This window comes from Chionomys nivalis, chromosome 3 (genome assembly GCF_950005125.1).
Source record: "Chionomys nivalis chromosome 3, mChiNiv1.1, whole genome shotgun sequence".
Classification (NCBI taxonomy): Eukaryota; Metazoa; Chordata; class Mammalia; order Rodentia; family Cricetidae; genus Chionomys; species Chionomys nivalis.
In genome coordinates this window covers 46,389,805-46,406,491 of record NC_080088.1, presented here as the reverse complement: position 1 = coordinate 46,406,491, position 16,687 = coordinate 46,389,805, and the positions used below count along the sequence as shown (strand labels likewise).

Sequence of the window (16,687 nt, the reverse complement as noted above, 5' to 3'; positions counted from 1 at the left end):
ACTTGGGAGCAGCAGCTGGCCTAAAAGGGAAGGTGGGCGACAAGTGGGGTGGCACCCCGGAACACGGCGGCGCAGATCGAACCCCCAACGCCTGTTGCGGGCGCAGGAGGACGGCTGGTGGCCGGCCAACTCCCGCAGCGCACAAATGCCTGGGTCCCATCCCTTAGCCCGTTAGCACCCCGAGGGCCCGGCGCAGGTGCGGGGTGGCCCGGAGCGCGGCGGGGGAGGGGCCTCGTGGGCAGGCGGCGCACGTGCGGGCGGCGGGATCCCGGCGCCGGGGGCGGGGCACCCGGAAGCGCGCGCCGACCTGCGGAGCGGCGGCCGGGGGCGACTGGATCGCAAGGCAGGCGCGCGCACACCGGCAGCGCAGACAGGTGGGCGACTCCGCCCTGCACGCCCGAGCTGGCGGTGCTGGGTCCCAGACGCAGCCGCGCCCAGAGGAGCCGGTCCTTCTCCCGGTCCCCGCCTCCGTCGGAGGGCAGGTAACTTCTCAGCCAAGGTCATTCTCCAGGCCCGCCCACGCCCTCGGAGCGGTTGGCTAGGAGTGGGCTGGACGGAGACCTGGGGCTGCCGGAGACTCCTGGCAGCCCGGGGCGGGTGGATGGTTGAAGCGCCGGGGCGTCGCTGCCTGCACCTGCGAGGGTGAGTTTCCACGGCGCGCAGCCTCGGGGTGGGGACCGCCCGGCTCTACCCAGCCGGCACCCGCAGGTGAACTGGGCCGCCCTAGCCCTGCTGTCCCGGACCGCGTGGTCGCCTGTCGCCATGGGAACGGTTGGTACCCAGATGCTTCTGGGCTAGGAAGGGAGGTGAAGATACTCAGAGCCCCAGGAGTCAAGGAGCCCCCTTTCAGGCCACGCGGAACCGGGAAAACCTGATGGAAACAGGACCCCTCCCCCCTTTCTTTTCATTTTTTATTGCTCAGGCGTTGGCGTTAATCACAAGCGTGGATGTGTTTACAGGATGTGAGTTGAGTTGTTGCCACCTTTGCCTTCTGAGAGCTTCTGATGCCTCATGGTGACAGGTGCAAACACTGAAGGGCAATATGAAGCCAGTAAAAAAAAAGAAAACCGAAGAACCTGAGTTGGAGCCCCTGTGCTGCTGTGAGTATATTGATCGAAATGGGGAAAAGAACCACGTGGCTGCTTGTTTGTGTGATTGTCAAGACCTCGATGAAGGCTGTGACAGGTAAGCGTACAGTTTTCAGATGCTGACCCAACTGCTGCTGTTGAGACGTACCGTATATTCTTTCAGGTTTGCTTTCCAGAGTGCTAGAATTTGCTCTTGGTTCTATTCCAAAGGATCGAAAATAGAGAATTGGTTTTGATGTCGTGTGAGGATTTTGTAAAAATGAGGTAGGTAGCAGTCTACGGCTGTCCAGTTCAGTTCTCAAGGACTTGAACAGTTTTCTTCTTACAGGATGAGCATGGGGAGAACACGCAGAACAAGGGAGAGTAGGCAAATTAAATGTGTTAAATAAAGAGCACAAACCAGTCTAACTGCAAGTTTAAATGAACAATCCAGAAAGTTGTTACATTTCCAGTGATCTTAGTGGAGCCCATGAAGGGCATCTTCTCGCTAGGTCACATGGGTCTTGGAGGTTGAAAGATGGTTTTCTGCTCTTGGTTCACCCCTTGTTTCCAAGGAGAAAGGTGATGTATGCCCCACAGAGAGGACTGTTTTATGTAAGCAACAATACCATCTTGACTGTACTGTTCTCTTTGGCCTTTACTTTCACCAGAATCTCAGCGATGGAACTTGCTATCTAGAGGGAGACTTTTTAGTGTTAGTGAAAAACATTTTGTATCAAGCGACAGTGAACTGGTTTTCACCATTTTTTTCTAAATCTATATTTTTAAACGTCTACTTATGGAAAGCATGATATGCGAGGAAGAGGGGGTGTCGGGGACATGCTTTTCCCAGAAGCAGCCCCTTTTGGTTACGCAGTCACTGTAGGTTGTTAGTCTAGCCATGAAAACGTTCTCCCTGGGGACCACAGCACTCTCCTGTCAAGCTTCACTCTTAAGCCCATAACCTCTTTATAATTGTTCCTTGTCTTTTTCTATAGTCTTTTTAAGTAGGTAGCCTTAAATACAGCTTCTTTAGACTTAGTCTGAAATCCATACTGAGAAAATAGAGCACTTTGCAGTAATGACTGGAGAAACTGTGCTGTTTCCATAATGGCTGTCACTCAGGGCTGCGGCTTCTCCATTAACTTTGCCGACTCTTGGTCTCTCCTGGCCCTCGAGGCCTGGAGACAGGCTTCCTGCTTCCCCCTGACCCTGCTGCTCTGTGACGCCAGGTCATCATCTCCCACTCACTTTACGGTTTAGACCTCCTTGAAAGAACTGTCTAAAGTTATTTTTGCATAACCTACCTTAACGTTCTTGCCTGTCTTAGTCCACTTAGGCTGCTGCAACCAAATCCTCCAAGTGGGTACAGATGGTAGACGAGGAAGCCTGCAGTTCTGGAGGTGGAGAAGTCCAAGGTCAAAGGTGCTGGCAGATTTAGTATCTGGTGTGAACCCTCTTCCTCATAGATGGCATCATCTTGCTACATCCCCACATGGCAAAAGGGATGGATGACCCGCCTGCCTTGATCTTCTTTTGTGTGGATGTTAATCTCATTCCTGCTCCACCCTGTTGACTTCATCACTTCCTAAGAGCCCTGCCTCTTAATCAGATCGTATAATAAGATGTGGATTAGGTTTGAACTAAATGAACTTTAGTGGACCACAAATATTTATATCTTAGCAGTCTACCTCTGGTTCCACCAATGAGTATCTTCACAATCAAAATACGTTCCTTACATCCCAACAGCCTCAAATATTTAATTGTGCAAGTATCGGCATAGACACGTTAAGTCTTGACGGTGGTCAGAGTGGCTCTAACTCATACAGTGTCCTTTAGCTTCGGGCCTGTGCGTAACAGGCAAAGAGCACTTCCTGCTGCTGCAAAGGATCAAGGTTCAATTCCCACTATGCACATGACAGCTTACAGCTGCCTGTAATTCCAGTCCCAAGGGATCCAACACCCCCTCTGACCTCAGTGGTCACGAGGCACACACGATACACATATATACACGCAGGCAAAACACACGTACACATAGAAAACAGAGATAACAGTTGCATACTTTCAAAACACAATAGTGAGACATTCATTGAAAAGACATTTCCATGGCAAAAAATGAGAAATGGGAAATGGGAAAGAAAAAGGGGAGGACAGGTCCCATTCCCACAGGGCAAATGACAAGTCTTTTTCTGTTTGATTTTTGGAGACAGGGTTTTTCTGTGTAACAATGCAAGTCTTAACTATATAGCCTACCTTCCAGACACACAGAGCTGAAAGTTGGGCTCCTGAGGGTGCAGCTCACGACGCAGCTCTCATGGGTCAGCGTCTCGTTCCTGCACAGGGGTGGTGTGTTGCTAGGTCCACCATTCTGGGGTCTTGGTCAGTTATTAACCTGCAGCTTTACCAGGCATTGCCTAGTGAGGTTCTGTGCCGTGGTTCCAGGCCCATGAGTACACAAGACAACATCCTAGTGAGGACTCTGTGGGGTGACTCCACTCTGTGGCACTTCTTAGCCTTGGCCTTGATGCTCTCTGGAACATTCTTTGACACTTACATGCATATAACCATGTCCCCACAACTCCTGTATTCTGTGGGGCTGTAGAATTGGGAACATACGATGCCACCCAAGTTTACTATTGATGTCCTTGAGAGTAGTGGCCGCTGCAATCTCCACTGTACCTGGCTTTTCAGGAACCACACCTGGGGTTTCTGTAAGACACTACACCAGACTTGATGTGGTACTAGCAGTGAGCCCTGAGATTTCAGGGGTGTTCTGAGCCACTTCCTCTCAAACCATGGTGCCTTCAAGGCCCAAGCATTCTAGGCTTATGATTGGAATGCAACTGCAGTCTCAGAACTGCTTTAAGGGTCATGCTCCCATTGTCTCGATTCATAGCACAGGGCTGAGCTGTTGTCGTCTGATGACAGACTCTTTCACACAGGCTTTCCCCGTTGTTATTGTGTACTGCCATGTGGATGCTGGGAACCGAACCAGGGTCCTCTAGAAGAGCAGTCAGTGCTCTCAACCACTGAGCCATCTTTCCAGCCCCCACAGTTGTTATTGTATAAACAAGCTAAGAAGGCTGAGAACTTTCCAGATCTTGAGGTGCTGTTTCCCCTTTGGTTTTACATTATGTCTTTTGCTTTGGTTTTGTCTGTCTGTTGGTTTTCCGAGACATTTCCAAGATAGTGTTTCTCTGTGTAGCCGTGGCTGTCTTGGAACTTGCTCTGTAGACCAGGCTGGCCTCACACTCACAGAGATCGTCCTGCCTCTGCATGTGCCACCACTGCCTGGTTGTAAACATGTCTTTAAGGTCAGTGTATGTGTCTCATGTGTTGTATGTGTATGTACACGTGTGGGCTCCTTGTGGACAGTGGTTGGTGTTAGGTGTCTTTCTGAGTTGTTTTCTGCCATATTTTTTCAGACAGTGCCTCTCACTGAGCCTAGGCTTCCTCAGTTGGCCAGACTAGCTGACCAGCAATCTCCAGGAATCTCCTGTCTGTGGCTACCTGCCCTGCAGCACTAGGAATATAAGCTCACACAACCATGCCTCTCTGTTTTTATAATGTATGCGCCTGTATAGCCATTAGGTCCCATGGTTTTTATGCATAGGTCAGAGGACAACCTGCCAGAGTTGGTTTTCTCCTTCTACCCTGTGGACCCTTGTAGTATGGAGGTCGCTAGTGTTTTTCCCGGCTGCCCAGACTCCCGAAATAACCCCATAGAAACTGTATTAATTAAGTCACTGGCCTATTAGATCTAACTTCGTATTGGCTAGCTTTTACATCTTAATTTAACCCATTTCCATTATTTTATATTTTACCACGAGGCTCATGGCTTACCAGCAAGATTACAGCGTGTCTGTCTCTGGCAGTGGCTCCATGGCTTCTCTCAACTCCACCTTCCTTCTCCCAGCATTCCGTTTAGTTTGCTAACTCTAACTGCCTAGCTCTGTTCTACCCTATCACAGGCCCAAAACTAATGGTATTCACAGTATACAGAGGGGGATCCCACATCAGACCCTGAGAGTGAACTCAAGTCATCTGCTCTGGTGGCAAGCACCCTTATCCGCTGGGTCACCTTGCTAGCCCCTTGTCCAGATTTTCACATGGATTGCTGGGGATTCAAGCTCAGCCCTCTTGCTGTCATGCAAATACTTTGTCAACTGAAGTTACCCTTATTAGCCCCTAAAGTCACCATTATTATTATTATTAATTATTGCTTGTATATGTATTTATAGCTGAAAGGTGTGTCAGATGTCTTATGCTATAGATCCACCACCCAATTTTTATTTTTTTATTTTTATTTTTTTTTTTGGTTTTTCGAGACAGGGTTTCTCTGTGATTTTTGGAGCCTGTCCTGGAACTAGCTCTTGTAGACCAGGCTGGTCTCGAACTCACAGAGATCCGCCTGCCTCTGCCTCCCAAGTGCTGGGATTAAAGGCGTGCGCCACCACCGCCCGGCCCCACCACCCTAATTTTTGAAACAAGTTTTCTTCACTGAATCTGGAGCTCACTGACTGGGTAGAGTGTGTAGCCAGTAAGCTCTGGAGGTCCACCTCCTTAGTGCTGGGGTTACAAACACATACCATCACACCTGCCTTTTTACACGGGTACCGGGAATCTAAACCCATGTCCTCATGTTTGTATGGCAAGTGCTTTGCCCACAGAGCCACCTCCCAGCCTCTCATATGAACATAAGCATCCAAGAGAAACTGTGCAGAAACCCTGGATACTTTGATTAGAGGTTTCTATCAATATTCAGTCCCATTACCCTTCCACAAAACACTAGGACACGAAGCCATCTGCTTCATACATGGTGCGTTCGTGCCACGTCTTCATGTGGTGAAATTAATAGGCTCCTTTGGCCTCTTTTATAAAGGGTCTAATCCATTCATGAGGACTCCTGTCATGACCAAATCACCTCTTACAAGACCAACCCCCTGAAGGTCGCACTGTATTGTTGACTCTGACCTTAAGTTGCCGGGATCAGTAATCCTCCTGTCTCCGGCCTTCATGCACCTGTAAATAAAGGTGTGTGCCACCATGCCCACCAGCCTCATCACCTCATGCGTTGAAGATTAGGTTTTAAAACTGGAGCATTTAAACAGCAGCCTGCCTAGCTATGCAGAGTCAGCAGACACTGTTCTTTTTAGTCCCTGCTTATGTGGACGCCTGTCTGTCACAGCCTGGCTCCTCCGGGGCGCAGGGCAGGCTTTGAGCTGCATCTGTTTCTCTTGGCTTCAACACCGCCTTCCTTCTTTACCAGCTGACCAGGCTAAGTACAGACCACACCGTTCCGCTAAGCCCCTTTGGTGTCCGTCCCCTGGGCTTTTCTGAGTTCATTGGAAGAACATTGCCACTTACGTAATACTTTTTGAATTTTCACTGTCAACTTTTACAAAAAGATTCATTTGAGTGTCCACCCACCCACTCGGGTCTAGACATTTGTGTGGAATATGTGCATATACCTGTGTATTTAAGGAAGAATGCTGGTTGTTACAGTTATAAACATTATCTTCCTATTCTAAAAAAAAAAAAAAAAGATACTTGAATCTGAAAAGCTTGGGCTTAGCAGCGAGGGAATGAAACGTTGGCTTTTGGTGTCCTATCATTTATGCTGCTGTTTGACATCTGGGGCTCTGTAGTTTTTAATTCGCCAAATCCCTGTGAAGCACATTGTTCTGCTCTCTCTGAATAGATGGCTTACCTGTAAATCAATGCGGCCAGAGACTTGCGAAAGAATCACAGATACGATTTCTGATCGCCTCCGAATTCCTTGGCTTAGAGGAGCCAGAAAAGTTAATATTAGCATCGTCCCTCCACTCGTGCTTTTGCCAGTTTTCCTTCACGTGGCTTCCTGGCATTTCCTGCTGGGGGTGGTGGTTCTGACCTCCCTTCCCGTGCTGGCGCTCTGGTACTACTACCTCACTCACAGAAGGAAAGAGCAGACACTGTTTTTCCTCAGCCTTGGACTATTCTCACTGGGTTACATGTACTATGTGTTCCTGCGGGAAGTGGTCCCCAAAGGGCGGGTAGGGCCCACCCAGCTGGCTCTCCTTACCTTCGGGTTATTCCTGATACTCTTAGCCTTGTACCGAGCCAAGAAGGACCCAGGCTACCTCAGCAATCCAGCTTGCAGTGACAAATGCCCCAGCAACAGCCAAATCGAATGCCTGATCAAAAAGGGGCAAGAGAAGACCAAAGGGTTCCCTGGAACGGATCCCTCAGGGAGCCTCAACAACCGCACACTGAAGGATGATATTAAGGGCTCCTCCAGGGTGGCACTTGACAGCCCTGCCAAGGTGAAGGAGGACTGGTGTGCCAAGTGCCAGCTAGTACGACCCGCCCGGGCATGGCATTGCCGGATATGTGGCATCTGTGTAAGGAGAATGGATCATCATTGTGTCTGGTATGTTGGAAAAATCTGGAAGCCCAGAAAATAAGTTCATAGGCTACCCATATTTGCTCTTCCTCTGTGCTGTCCTGAAACGTCTCTTTCCCCGGTTTTACACCTTGTAGATATTTGTAGGCTGTGAGGATGTTCCCGCTTAGTCACCGGGTTCCTGAGTTTCACACATTTAGTCCCTTCAATTTCCTGAAGGAGATGAGCAGAAAAACTTTGGGAGTGGCTTCTCGCCCTCCCCCTTTTCCTTCCAGTATTTCTTTGGTGGGTTGAAAAAAGAAGAATAGTTTATCAGGGGCTGTGGAGATGGTTAAGTTGGTAAAATCCTTGCTATGCAAGCATGAGGACCCGGGATCCCTCAGCATCCATATACAAAGGCCACGTGCTTTTGATCCCAGCACTGGGAAGGCAGAGGCAGGAAGATCACTGGGGCTTGCAGGCCATCCCATCTAGCTGGATTAGCAAGTTGTTGGTTCCATGAGAGACCCTGACTCAAAAAATATGGTGGAGAATGTTTGAGGAAGACACCAACATCAACCTCTGTTTCCACACGCAAGTGTACACACGTGCATGCTCGCCTATGAGCACACCTGGTTCCTGTTTCCAGGTGACTACTGTTTTCTGGCTGTACATCCTTAATTATTTTTTTGCAAACAGGGATTTCCACACACCATTGTAGTTGAGGTCTTATCAGATATTCCTTAATTGGTTTTCTGCCCGGAGATAGACTTTGTTTTGTACCTTCAAGCTGGCTGGTGGCAATAGGCCCCTCACATCTAAGTGCGGCACCTAAAATTTTGCTGGATGATGCTGAGCTGAAGGGAGCGAGCAGGACTCAGCTCTGAATGCCGTCAGCAGCTGGTGTGCATCTGTGCTGCTCTCAGGGGCTCTGTCTAAGGAACCTTAGGCCTGCAGAGAACGCACAGAGTGAGCGAGCGCAGGAAATGCGGGGTGGGGTGGGGGGGAGGGAAGGGATTGAAGTGGCCAAGTGCATGGCCCTAGGACAGGGAGCCCTCTTTTCTGGGACTTGTCTTTAGGTGTAAAGGGTTGGTTTTAGTTTAACACATGCACTTTTCATTTATCCCCAATGGGTGCTTGTGCATGCAAGTGTGTTGGCCCATTTCTAGATCCTCATTTGTAGAATCTGACAGTTTGTCCTATAGGAAACCTCTGGCCACTGAGCATCCTGGGATGCTTGGGCAGAAGAGAGCTGACCTGTGTACCCTGCCTTCACAGAGGCCATGACATAGGGCCATTTTTTTTTAACCTGACCTGCTTCCTAATATCCTGTTCTCCATGCTGCATACAGTTTTAACTGCACTGAGTCCTTTGTTGCTCTCATGCCCAGTGAACAGTTTCCAGTTTTGTGCAGTGTTTCTGACTGCATGAGACTCTTAATCTCAGGGTCGTGGGTTCGAGCCCCACGTTGGGCGCCAAATGTGGTGGCGCAAATGAATGTAGACAGATTATATAGATATATACAGCTTTAATAAGGAAATAGACTTACAGGACCACAGGTTCCCGCGGAGTACTGGAAAAGCGGAGCAAAAGAAAAAAGGGGCTGCTGGGCTCACGCCCGGCAGATTTATCCGTAAACATTAGCCCGAGGCAAACACGCCTCCAATGGGTGGGGCTATGTCCCTACAGCTTAGTCTCAACTTTCCTCATAGCTGGGTGATCGACCTCACTTATTAATATTTAGGATCAGGGCTTAGGGGTACAGCCCAATGGTAAAGTGTTTGCCTAACATGCACAGTGAAGCAGGTTCAACCCCCAGTACTCACAAAAACCCATATGTGCCTATGTATGTATGTTTATGCATGTATAAGCACTATATTTAGATGGGTAGATTTGCTAGCTGGGTTCTGCTTTTTTGATTAGTCATGGCTTCAGACTAAGGGATAATGGTTCTACTTTTCCATAGAGAATATAATATAAGACTTTGTCACACAGCAGACAGGGTTTTGTTTCCCTAAAACTGAAACCTAAGATGACTTAGGGTTTCATAACTGAATGTCCTACTGTCTCTATTTTAAAGGCTTTCTTGTATATTGTGTGGGTTATATGAGACATTTTCAAATGTGTTTTCCCCCTCTGCTGTTTTGAGGATAAACAGCTGCGTTGGAGAATCAAATCATCAAGCATTTATACTTGCCCTTTTGATCTTCTTGCTCACTTCGGTGTACGGGATATCGCTGACCTTGAACACCATTTGTAGGGACAGAAGCCTCTTTACAGCCCTCTTCTACTGTCCTGGAGTTTACGCAAATTACAGGTAAGTTATGGAACACTCTGTTAAGAGGGCCAGTGAGGAAGAAATAATTGTTGCCAGAAACAGACCATTATTTGCTCTTAAGTTAGCTATTTTTAGTCAAGCATAGGACAGGCTTTGGAGATGCTGGACATCCCTAAAATTGCCATCAAAGCTGTGCAGTGGTGATGGGTGTGTTCTAGGTGATCAACAAAAGCTGTGCAGTGGTGATGGGTGTGTTCTAGAATGATCAACAAAGCTGTGCAGTGGTGATGGGTGTGTTCTAGGTGATCAACAAAGCTGTGCAGTGATGATGATGGGTGTGTTCTAGGTGATCAACAAAGCTGTGCAGTGGTGATGGGTGTGTTCTGGGATGATGTCAGAAGCATCATTGATGGCATATACCTTTAATCCGAGCAATTGGGGTGCTGAAGCAGGTGCATATCTCAGAGTTCAAGGACAGCTTGTTCTACAAATCATATTCCAAGACAGCCAGGGCTACATAGAGAGACCCTGTCTCAGCAGGCAAACAAACAGGCTTTGGCTTTACCAGGAACTCCCACAGCTGAGAAGTTCCTGTGTGCCTGAGGTCGCAGCTGGATCCTTTTGAGAGTTGCTCATATCTCTGTAACCTTTCTCTTCTCTCTAACCTCTCATGGTTTGTTCTGCTCTAATTTTTTTTTTTTAATTTCACCACTCATGATTACTGTGTTTTCTAGGTCAAGATTCCTCAGGCATCATTAGGTGGGAACCCATTTATAAACTGTACAGACTTCCATGCAGTGGTGTAAGTGGGATTCTCATGTGTGTCCTGTTCCTCCCACCACCACAGATGAAGGGTGCTCTTGCCCCCCAACACACACCAACAGTGTTCTCCCCCACACACACACCAAGAATGCTCTCGTCACTCCCACCCCCCACACCAAGGGTGCTCCTTGCCCATACTGTTTGTTCCTTCCCCTTCCCTCAGCATGGGCGCTCTGTGGCCTCTGGTCTGGTTCTTTTCTTCCTTCTCACTCCTTGTTCTCAGAGCAGCTTCTGCTTCTCCTACCCAGACACCCTGTGTGTTGTTAGTTCTTGTTAGTCTTTGCAGAGACCAGAGCTCCCTACTCTAGGTTTGGACATTGCAGGTATTTTAGAGAGATTATTAACCCTCTCTTCTTGTGGTAACTTTCTACTTTAGACATATGGATAGTCACTGTGAAATTCTTGGTCAACACAAAGGTGATAAGTAATGCATAGTGTCTGTTTGCTTCGTGGGGTAAAGGAGGTGCCCAGTCCCACCGTTACGTCTCACCCCACTTTATGTGGTGATTGCTGTCCCCTCGGCTCATGGTGGAGTTTCAGATTTGTAATCTGTGAGGTCCTGCTTAACTTCACACATGAAGAGTCTGTGGTTTCTTCCCCGCTAACTCTTCACCGTGCATGTGTAAATGAACATGGCCCGATCTTTGATTATTTTGAGAGACAGCCCCAGCCCAGAGTTCATGAATGAGCCTTGAAGATGTTTTCCTGCCCTGTGGGATTTAGTTTGAAATACTGGGTTCCTATAGCTCTTTTTTTATTTTTGAAATTTTTTATTTAATTTACAAATGTCAAGTATGTGTGGCTGTTCACAGAGGCCAGAAGGGGGCGTCCAAGTACCTAGAACCAGAGTCACAGGTGGTTGTAAGCTAACTTACTAGGGTGCTGGGAACTGACCTCATGTTTTCTGGAAGTGCAGCCATTGCCTGTGCCTGTGCCATTGCTCCAGCCCGGCTCCTACATATACTTAAAGGGCTGTTAATGCTGAGAGTTGTCCTTGTAGTGCTCAGTTAGCACTAGACTGTAGACAGAACACAGCCCTGTTCTTAGATGTCTTTCTCCAACTTCCTAGAGCACAGCAGTTAGACACAGCTTAGGAATTGCTCATTTATTCAACAAGTGCTACAAAGTATAATGAAACAGCCTTTGCTAAATATAACATGCTGGGAAACTATGTACTAAGAATCCAAAGGAAAATCTAAAAGGTTCAACTGGGCATCGGCATTCTGAAGCTACTGTGATAGCCTCCAATCAGGGGAGAGGATGCTCAGGTCCTTACTAAAGAGTACAAATGTTCAGAAAGGCTCCCTTCTCCAACACAGCTCGGCTCTGTCCTTCACCTGTGTGTGGTACTCCGTGATCATCACCGCGGGCATGGCCTACATCTTCCTCATCCAGTTGATAAACATCAGCTACAATGTGACCGAGAGGGAAGTCCAGCAGGCCCTTCGGCAGAAGACAGGCCGCCGGCTCCTCTGTGGGCTCATCGTGGACACAGGCCAGTACAACAGGGGCTTCCTGCGCAATTGGCACCAGTTCTCCACCCTGGGCGCACACACTGCCCACGCCCCTGCTGAGGACATTGTCTGAAGTGCCTTCCGTGCAACCTGAGGGATACTCCTTTCTCTGTCCTGTCCATTCCATACTTCGGTATCCACGAAGGGTTCATCTTCATCACGTGTAGGGCCGTGCTCAGGTTTGAAGACAGGACTAAAGAAAAGGTCATTTCCTCTGACTTCATAACTTAAGGGATTTTGATACTGAAGCTGCAGGCATAGAGCCGTTCCTTTCCAGTCACCTTCTGACTCAGTCACCAGAAGCTGCCAGGGATGTGTGTTACTCAGGCACTGGCCAGTAGAAGGAGTTTCTGCCCATTCATCTGAGGAGGAGTGTTCATGGGATAGTTCCTAGTCCTCCTTTCAGTTCTTAAGAGCCATATGACCCCTTGGTAGAGTGGCTTTCCCGAGTCTCAGGTTCATCTGCATGGGGGCCTCTGCTGCCTAGCTACCTCCTGGAGCAGCCATGAGGGCCATCTGAGGAAGGACATGGAAAGTACTGTGAAGCAGCCTGTAGATCAGAACATTGAAGCCAATATTATTAAGGCAATCGGTGTGTACAGTTATAGAAGTTCTTAGTGACAGACCTTGTCCTCAGGACCGGAGGTGACAAGAGGCTCGATGCTGGTCATCTCATCTTACTATCTACGCTGTGTGCAGTGGGCAGCAATTTAAGCGGCGAGTGTTTGCTGATGGATCATTTTAGATTTACTCTAATGCTAACAATTTCTTTCCTCCTTCCCATTTCACCTGGTGAGGTGCTAGCACACTGGTGGGTGATGGTGGCTGGATGGGAGGAGACTGTCCTGGGAGAACATTCTACCCCTCTCCTGCCTAGGGAGGCTGACTAATATCAAGGGCTTGATTTTTTATTATTGTTTGTGTATATCTAGTGCTGTAGGTTTATAGCACACAATGGGAACATGCGCTTGGCATGAGCTCTCGGGGTGACTGACAGCTTCCCACATCCACATTGCTGCTTGCTCCCCCTTCCCTACTGAAAGTGTCTAGGAGCGAAGAACCGGTATGTGTGCTTTCTGACAATGGACACCTGACTGCTCTTCCTAACCCCTAATGCTGCGCTGCTCCTTTGTGTCCCGGAGCTGGAATGTAGGAAAGACTGTGTGTTCCCACAGAATGCACCATCTTTCTGCTCCTTCTTGAGGTCTTTGGTTTTTACACATGTACTGTTCTGGGATCCCAGATCAAAGATAATTTCTGAGACCTTAAATTTGCCTTGGCCTTGTTGCTCAGAGATGGGAAACAGTGCTGTATTTTCCCTTTTGTGCCTGCTTGTAAGCATTGAGAGGAAATACCACCGCCTCTGAATTAGCCCTGTGCTTTGCAGCAGGGGCCACCCTTAGCCTCTCCACTAGCCAGGGCTCTCCTGAAGACAGGCGCCACATTTTCATCCAGGGTTGCCATTGCTCTCCCCAGAGATCTATTGTTAACGAACGCTAGACTCCATATTCTACTGGGGTTCACTAGAGAGAGCCTGGGGGTGTTTGCAGTTTCTTCAGCGATGCCTGTCCCTGGCATAGAGTCAGACACTCATTTAGAATGAAAGTTGGCTTGGATACAACTAATTTCTGTGTGGGTTTTAGGTAAGAGAGATGGTAGTAATGTCAGACAGTCTATGTGGGCAGAAATTGGTAGTTTTCATGTCTCTTGAATGCCAGGTATATAGCCAACTCTGAATGTCTGGCTGCTGCCAACATTTATAGAAATCATGTAGTCAGTATTTGTAGCCTGCCTCGTTTCCAGCAGCAGTGCAGATGTGATGGTGAGTGCTGCGGCAAGACCCGTCACTGGGAGAGTGGGGATGACCACTGCCTTCCTCAGAGTTTGCCATCAAGGGCCAGTTCCCCTCTCGCTGTTGGGAGGACTCATTTTCGGCTCTGTGGCTCACTGGAATGAAATGAAGATGCTTAGATTTTCTTTCTAGATTTTCTTTTTATTTGTGTGTGTGTTTGTATGTGTGTGTGTGTGTGTGTGAAGGCCAGAAGAGCTCTCTTAGAGCTGGAGTTACAGGCATCCAGGAGCTACCTGCCGTGGGTGCTGAGAACTAAACTTGGGTCCTCCAGAAGAGCAGCCTGTGCTCCCAACTGCTGAGTCATCTCTCTAGCCCCGGAGTTTCAGAAAGACAAACCTGTGAAAAGATCCTTGTTTTGTGGGTCTTTCAGCCTTCCCATTCACTCTTCCCTACTGAAAGTTTCTAGGAGAGAAAAACCGGTATGTGTGCTTTCCAACAGTGGACACCTGACTGCTCTTCCTAACTCCCAATGCTGCGCTGGAACATAGGAGAGACTGTATGTTCCTGCGGAACGCGCCGTCTTTCTGCCACAGAGATGGGAGATTAATATAAGGAAAACTCCCTCTTGATGTGTTTGGTTTTTACACACGTACTGTTCTGGGATCCCAAAGATCAAAGGTCATTTGTGAGACCTTAAATTTGCCTTGGCCTTGTTGCTTCATAGAGGGGAAGCAGGAAATACATACTCAGCCTTCTGAAGGGCTTGTTTTTAGGAGACAGTAAACCAGGGGCTGTCCACAAGCAGCTTCTGCTAGACCCCAGGGTAGCTTTGGCATATATTCCTAGACTTTTGAGCTTTCTTATGATTGCCACATGTTGGTGGGATTCTGTTGTAGGCCTTGGTATTCTCCACTAAAATGAAGCCCTAGATGTATTTTAGGGACAGTGCTGTCTGTTTCTTCAGCCACATGGCTGTCTAGGAGATTGTAAACCTCTGCTCTCCGAGCGGCGCTTTCCTTTGGTGAACGCATTGCTTGCCGTCTACTGTACCATCTGCCTAGAAGGAAGATGGCTGAAAACTTCTCTTATGCAATAGTCCTCGATACTTCTAATATTTTTAGCAAGAGAAAACTTTGTATATCAGAACCTTCCACTGCCAGAAAACACAACGCCAGTAAGAGCCTGTGTAATGCTGATATCTGCCCAACAGACTTCCTTCCTTTGGTAGGACATCTGCTTCTTATAGAAATCTCAACTGACAGAAGCAAAAAGCTGTAGACACACAGCTTCACCCTCAAAGTTTAGAAGAAACGTTCTGTGCACTCGCCCATCTCTTTAAACTAGCTGAGTGGGCTTCTGGGACTCCACTTTCTGTTAGCCACATTTTGGTACCCTGCTTTTTAAAAACGAGACTTTCTTCCAGACAAGGAGTGGATGTGACTTGTGCTGGCGGCCCCTGCTTGGAATCTGGTTTGCTTAGCAGCAGTTTAAACATGCAGAGGTCGTGTGGGCAAGAGTGAAAACCATGTTAATTAAACTGAGCACCACATGGAACTCCCGATGTCCTGATGCACTGGAGCTGGCTCTGAGCATCCACTGTGGGAAGCAGGGAATGGTGAGCGAAGCAGCCTTGCTCCACACTGGGCTTGAGCCTTCCTGGGGCACAGTTCACCTTTAGAAATTCATATCTAAAAAGCAAATCTTTAAAACCAGAGATGGTTTGTTCTAATGATACAAGATGCCATGTAAGAGTAGCAAGCTCCATTCATGGTGCCAGGGTCTGGATGATTTGATGATTTGTTAGGGCTCAGGGACCTTTGCATCTGATCTGATTTCAGAATCTGATGTTAGACTAAGAGAAATCCAGGAATGAATTTAACATTAAATTCAGTATTTAATATGGACGGCCCATCAACAGGCTGGAGTCTGAGGGGACAGCTGCACTTCTTTTGTGCCTGGTCCACGTCCTGCCACCTCAGCTCAGAAGCAAGGCCTTTTAAATGGAGATTTTACTAAACACTGCCATTTGTGCTAAATAAAGTCCTGTGACAAGTTGTTTAAAAGGAAATAAAGTGCTTTCTTTATAGAAACAGTTGGTGATTCTTGGTGTGTCCTGAAATGGTTTGCCTTAAGAAAACCCTAAGCTGCGTGACCTCCTGACAACTTTGTCCCCACCCGTGGTCCTCCCTGGTTCTGTAGATCAGATACTGTTTATAAAGGCACTAGTTAGCAGTCATGTCTCAGACCCTGTCTTCATCACGGCCCGTCAGGGGTCTGATCCTTGCAGAAGGGTCTATAAGCTGGTACTGTGGCCTAGTCAAAATATGTGTCCCAGAGAAGCAATTTCTGGTTGGTGCTTGGGGTGAAGCAAGATAACATTTAAGATAGAAAACTTAATTTTATATGACTTACTTAGGACATGTTTATTGCAAGAACTTACCCTTTTCTGCAGGCTTGTCATTAAATTAATATTTGTGTGTGGTTTTGATTTGTGTTTAGTTGTTACTGGCTAATATTTTCATGATTGTGCTATAATTATAAACAGTGGTTTGCATGGAATGAGAATAAATATGTCTTTAGTCCCATTTTTCTTGTGGCCATTGGTCTTCAAAGCACTTGTGTTTGTGGATGACGGCCGCATGGTGATGTTAAAGAAGAAGGTGTGTGGCTGGGTTGCAGTTCTGCCATTCTGTTGTCTCTCAGCCCACCCTCCACATCTTTCATGACAAAAGGACCAGAGTCTGCACTGCGTGAGTGTGGCTAGGTGGCTTCAGGACGATGCTGAATCAAGCACGCTCACTAGTCTACCAGTTCAGATGTCCTGAGCACCACCATCTTTCTCATTTTACT

The 16,687-nt window shown here is 47.8% G+C and overlaps 1 protein-coding gene across 2 annotated transcripts; it reads left to right on the top strand.

The window, feature by feature from the left end:
- Positions 1 to 314: 314 nt before the first annotated feature.
- Positions 315 to 16,657, top strand: Zdhhc23 (zinc finger DHHC-type palmitoyltransferase 23). Of its 2 annotated transcripts, none has more exons than XM_057765429.1 (5): positions 315 to 482; positions 923 to 1,185; positions 6,769 to 7,479; positions 9,692 to 9,748; positions 11,851 to 16,657. In XM_057765429.1, the coding sequence occupies exons 2-5, from the start codon at positions 1,043 to 1,045 to the stop codon at positions 12,116 to 12,118; spliced, it is 1,179 nt and encodes a 392-aa protein (XP_057621412.1). In that variant the 5' UTR covers positions 315 to 482; positions 923 to 1,042; the 3' UTR covers positions 12,119 to 16,657. The 2 variants fall into 2 exon arrangements, with proteins under 2 accessions (XP_057621412.1, XP_057621411.1); XM_057765428.1 differs by having other exon boundaries at positions 9,581 to 9,748.
- The last annotated feature ends 30 nt before the right edge of the window (positions 16,658 to 16,687 follow it).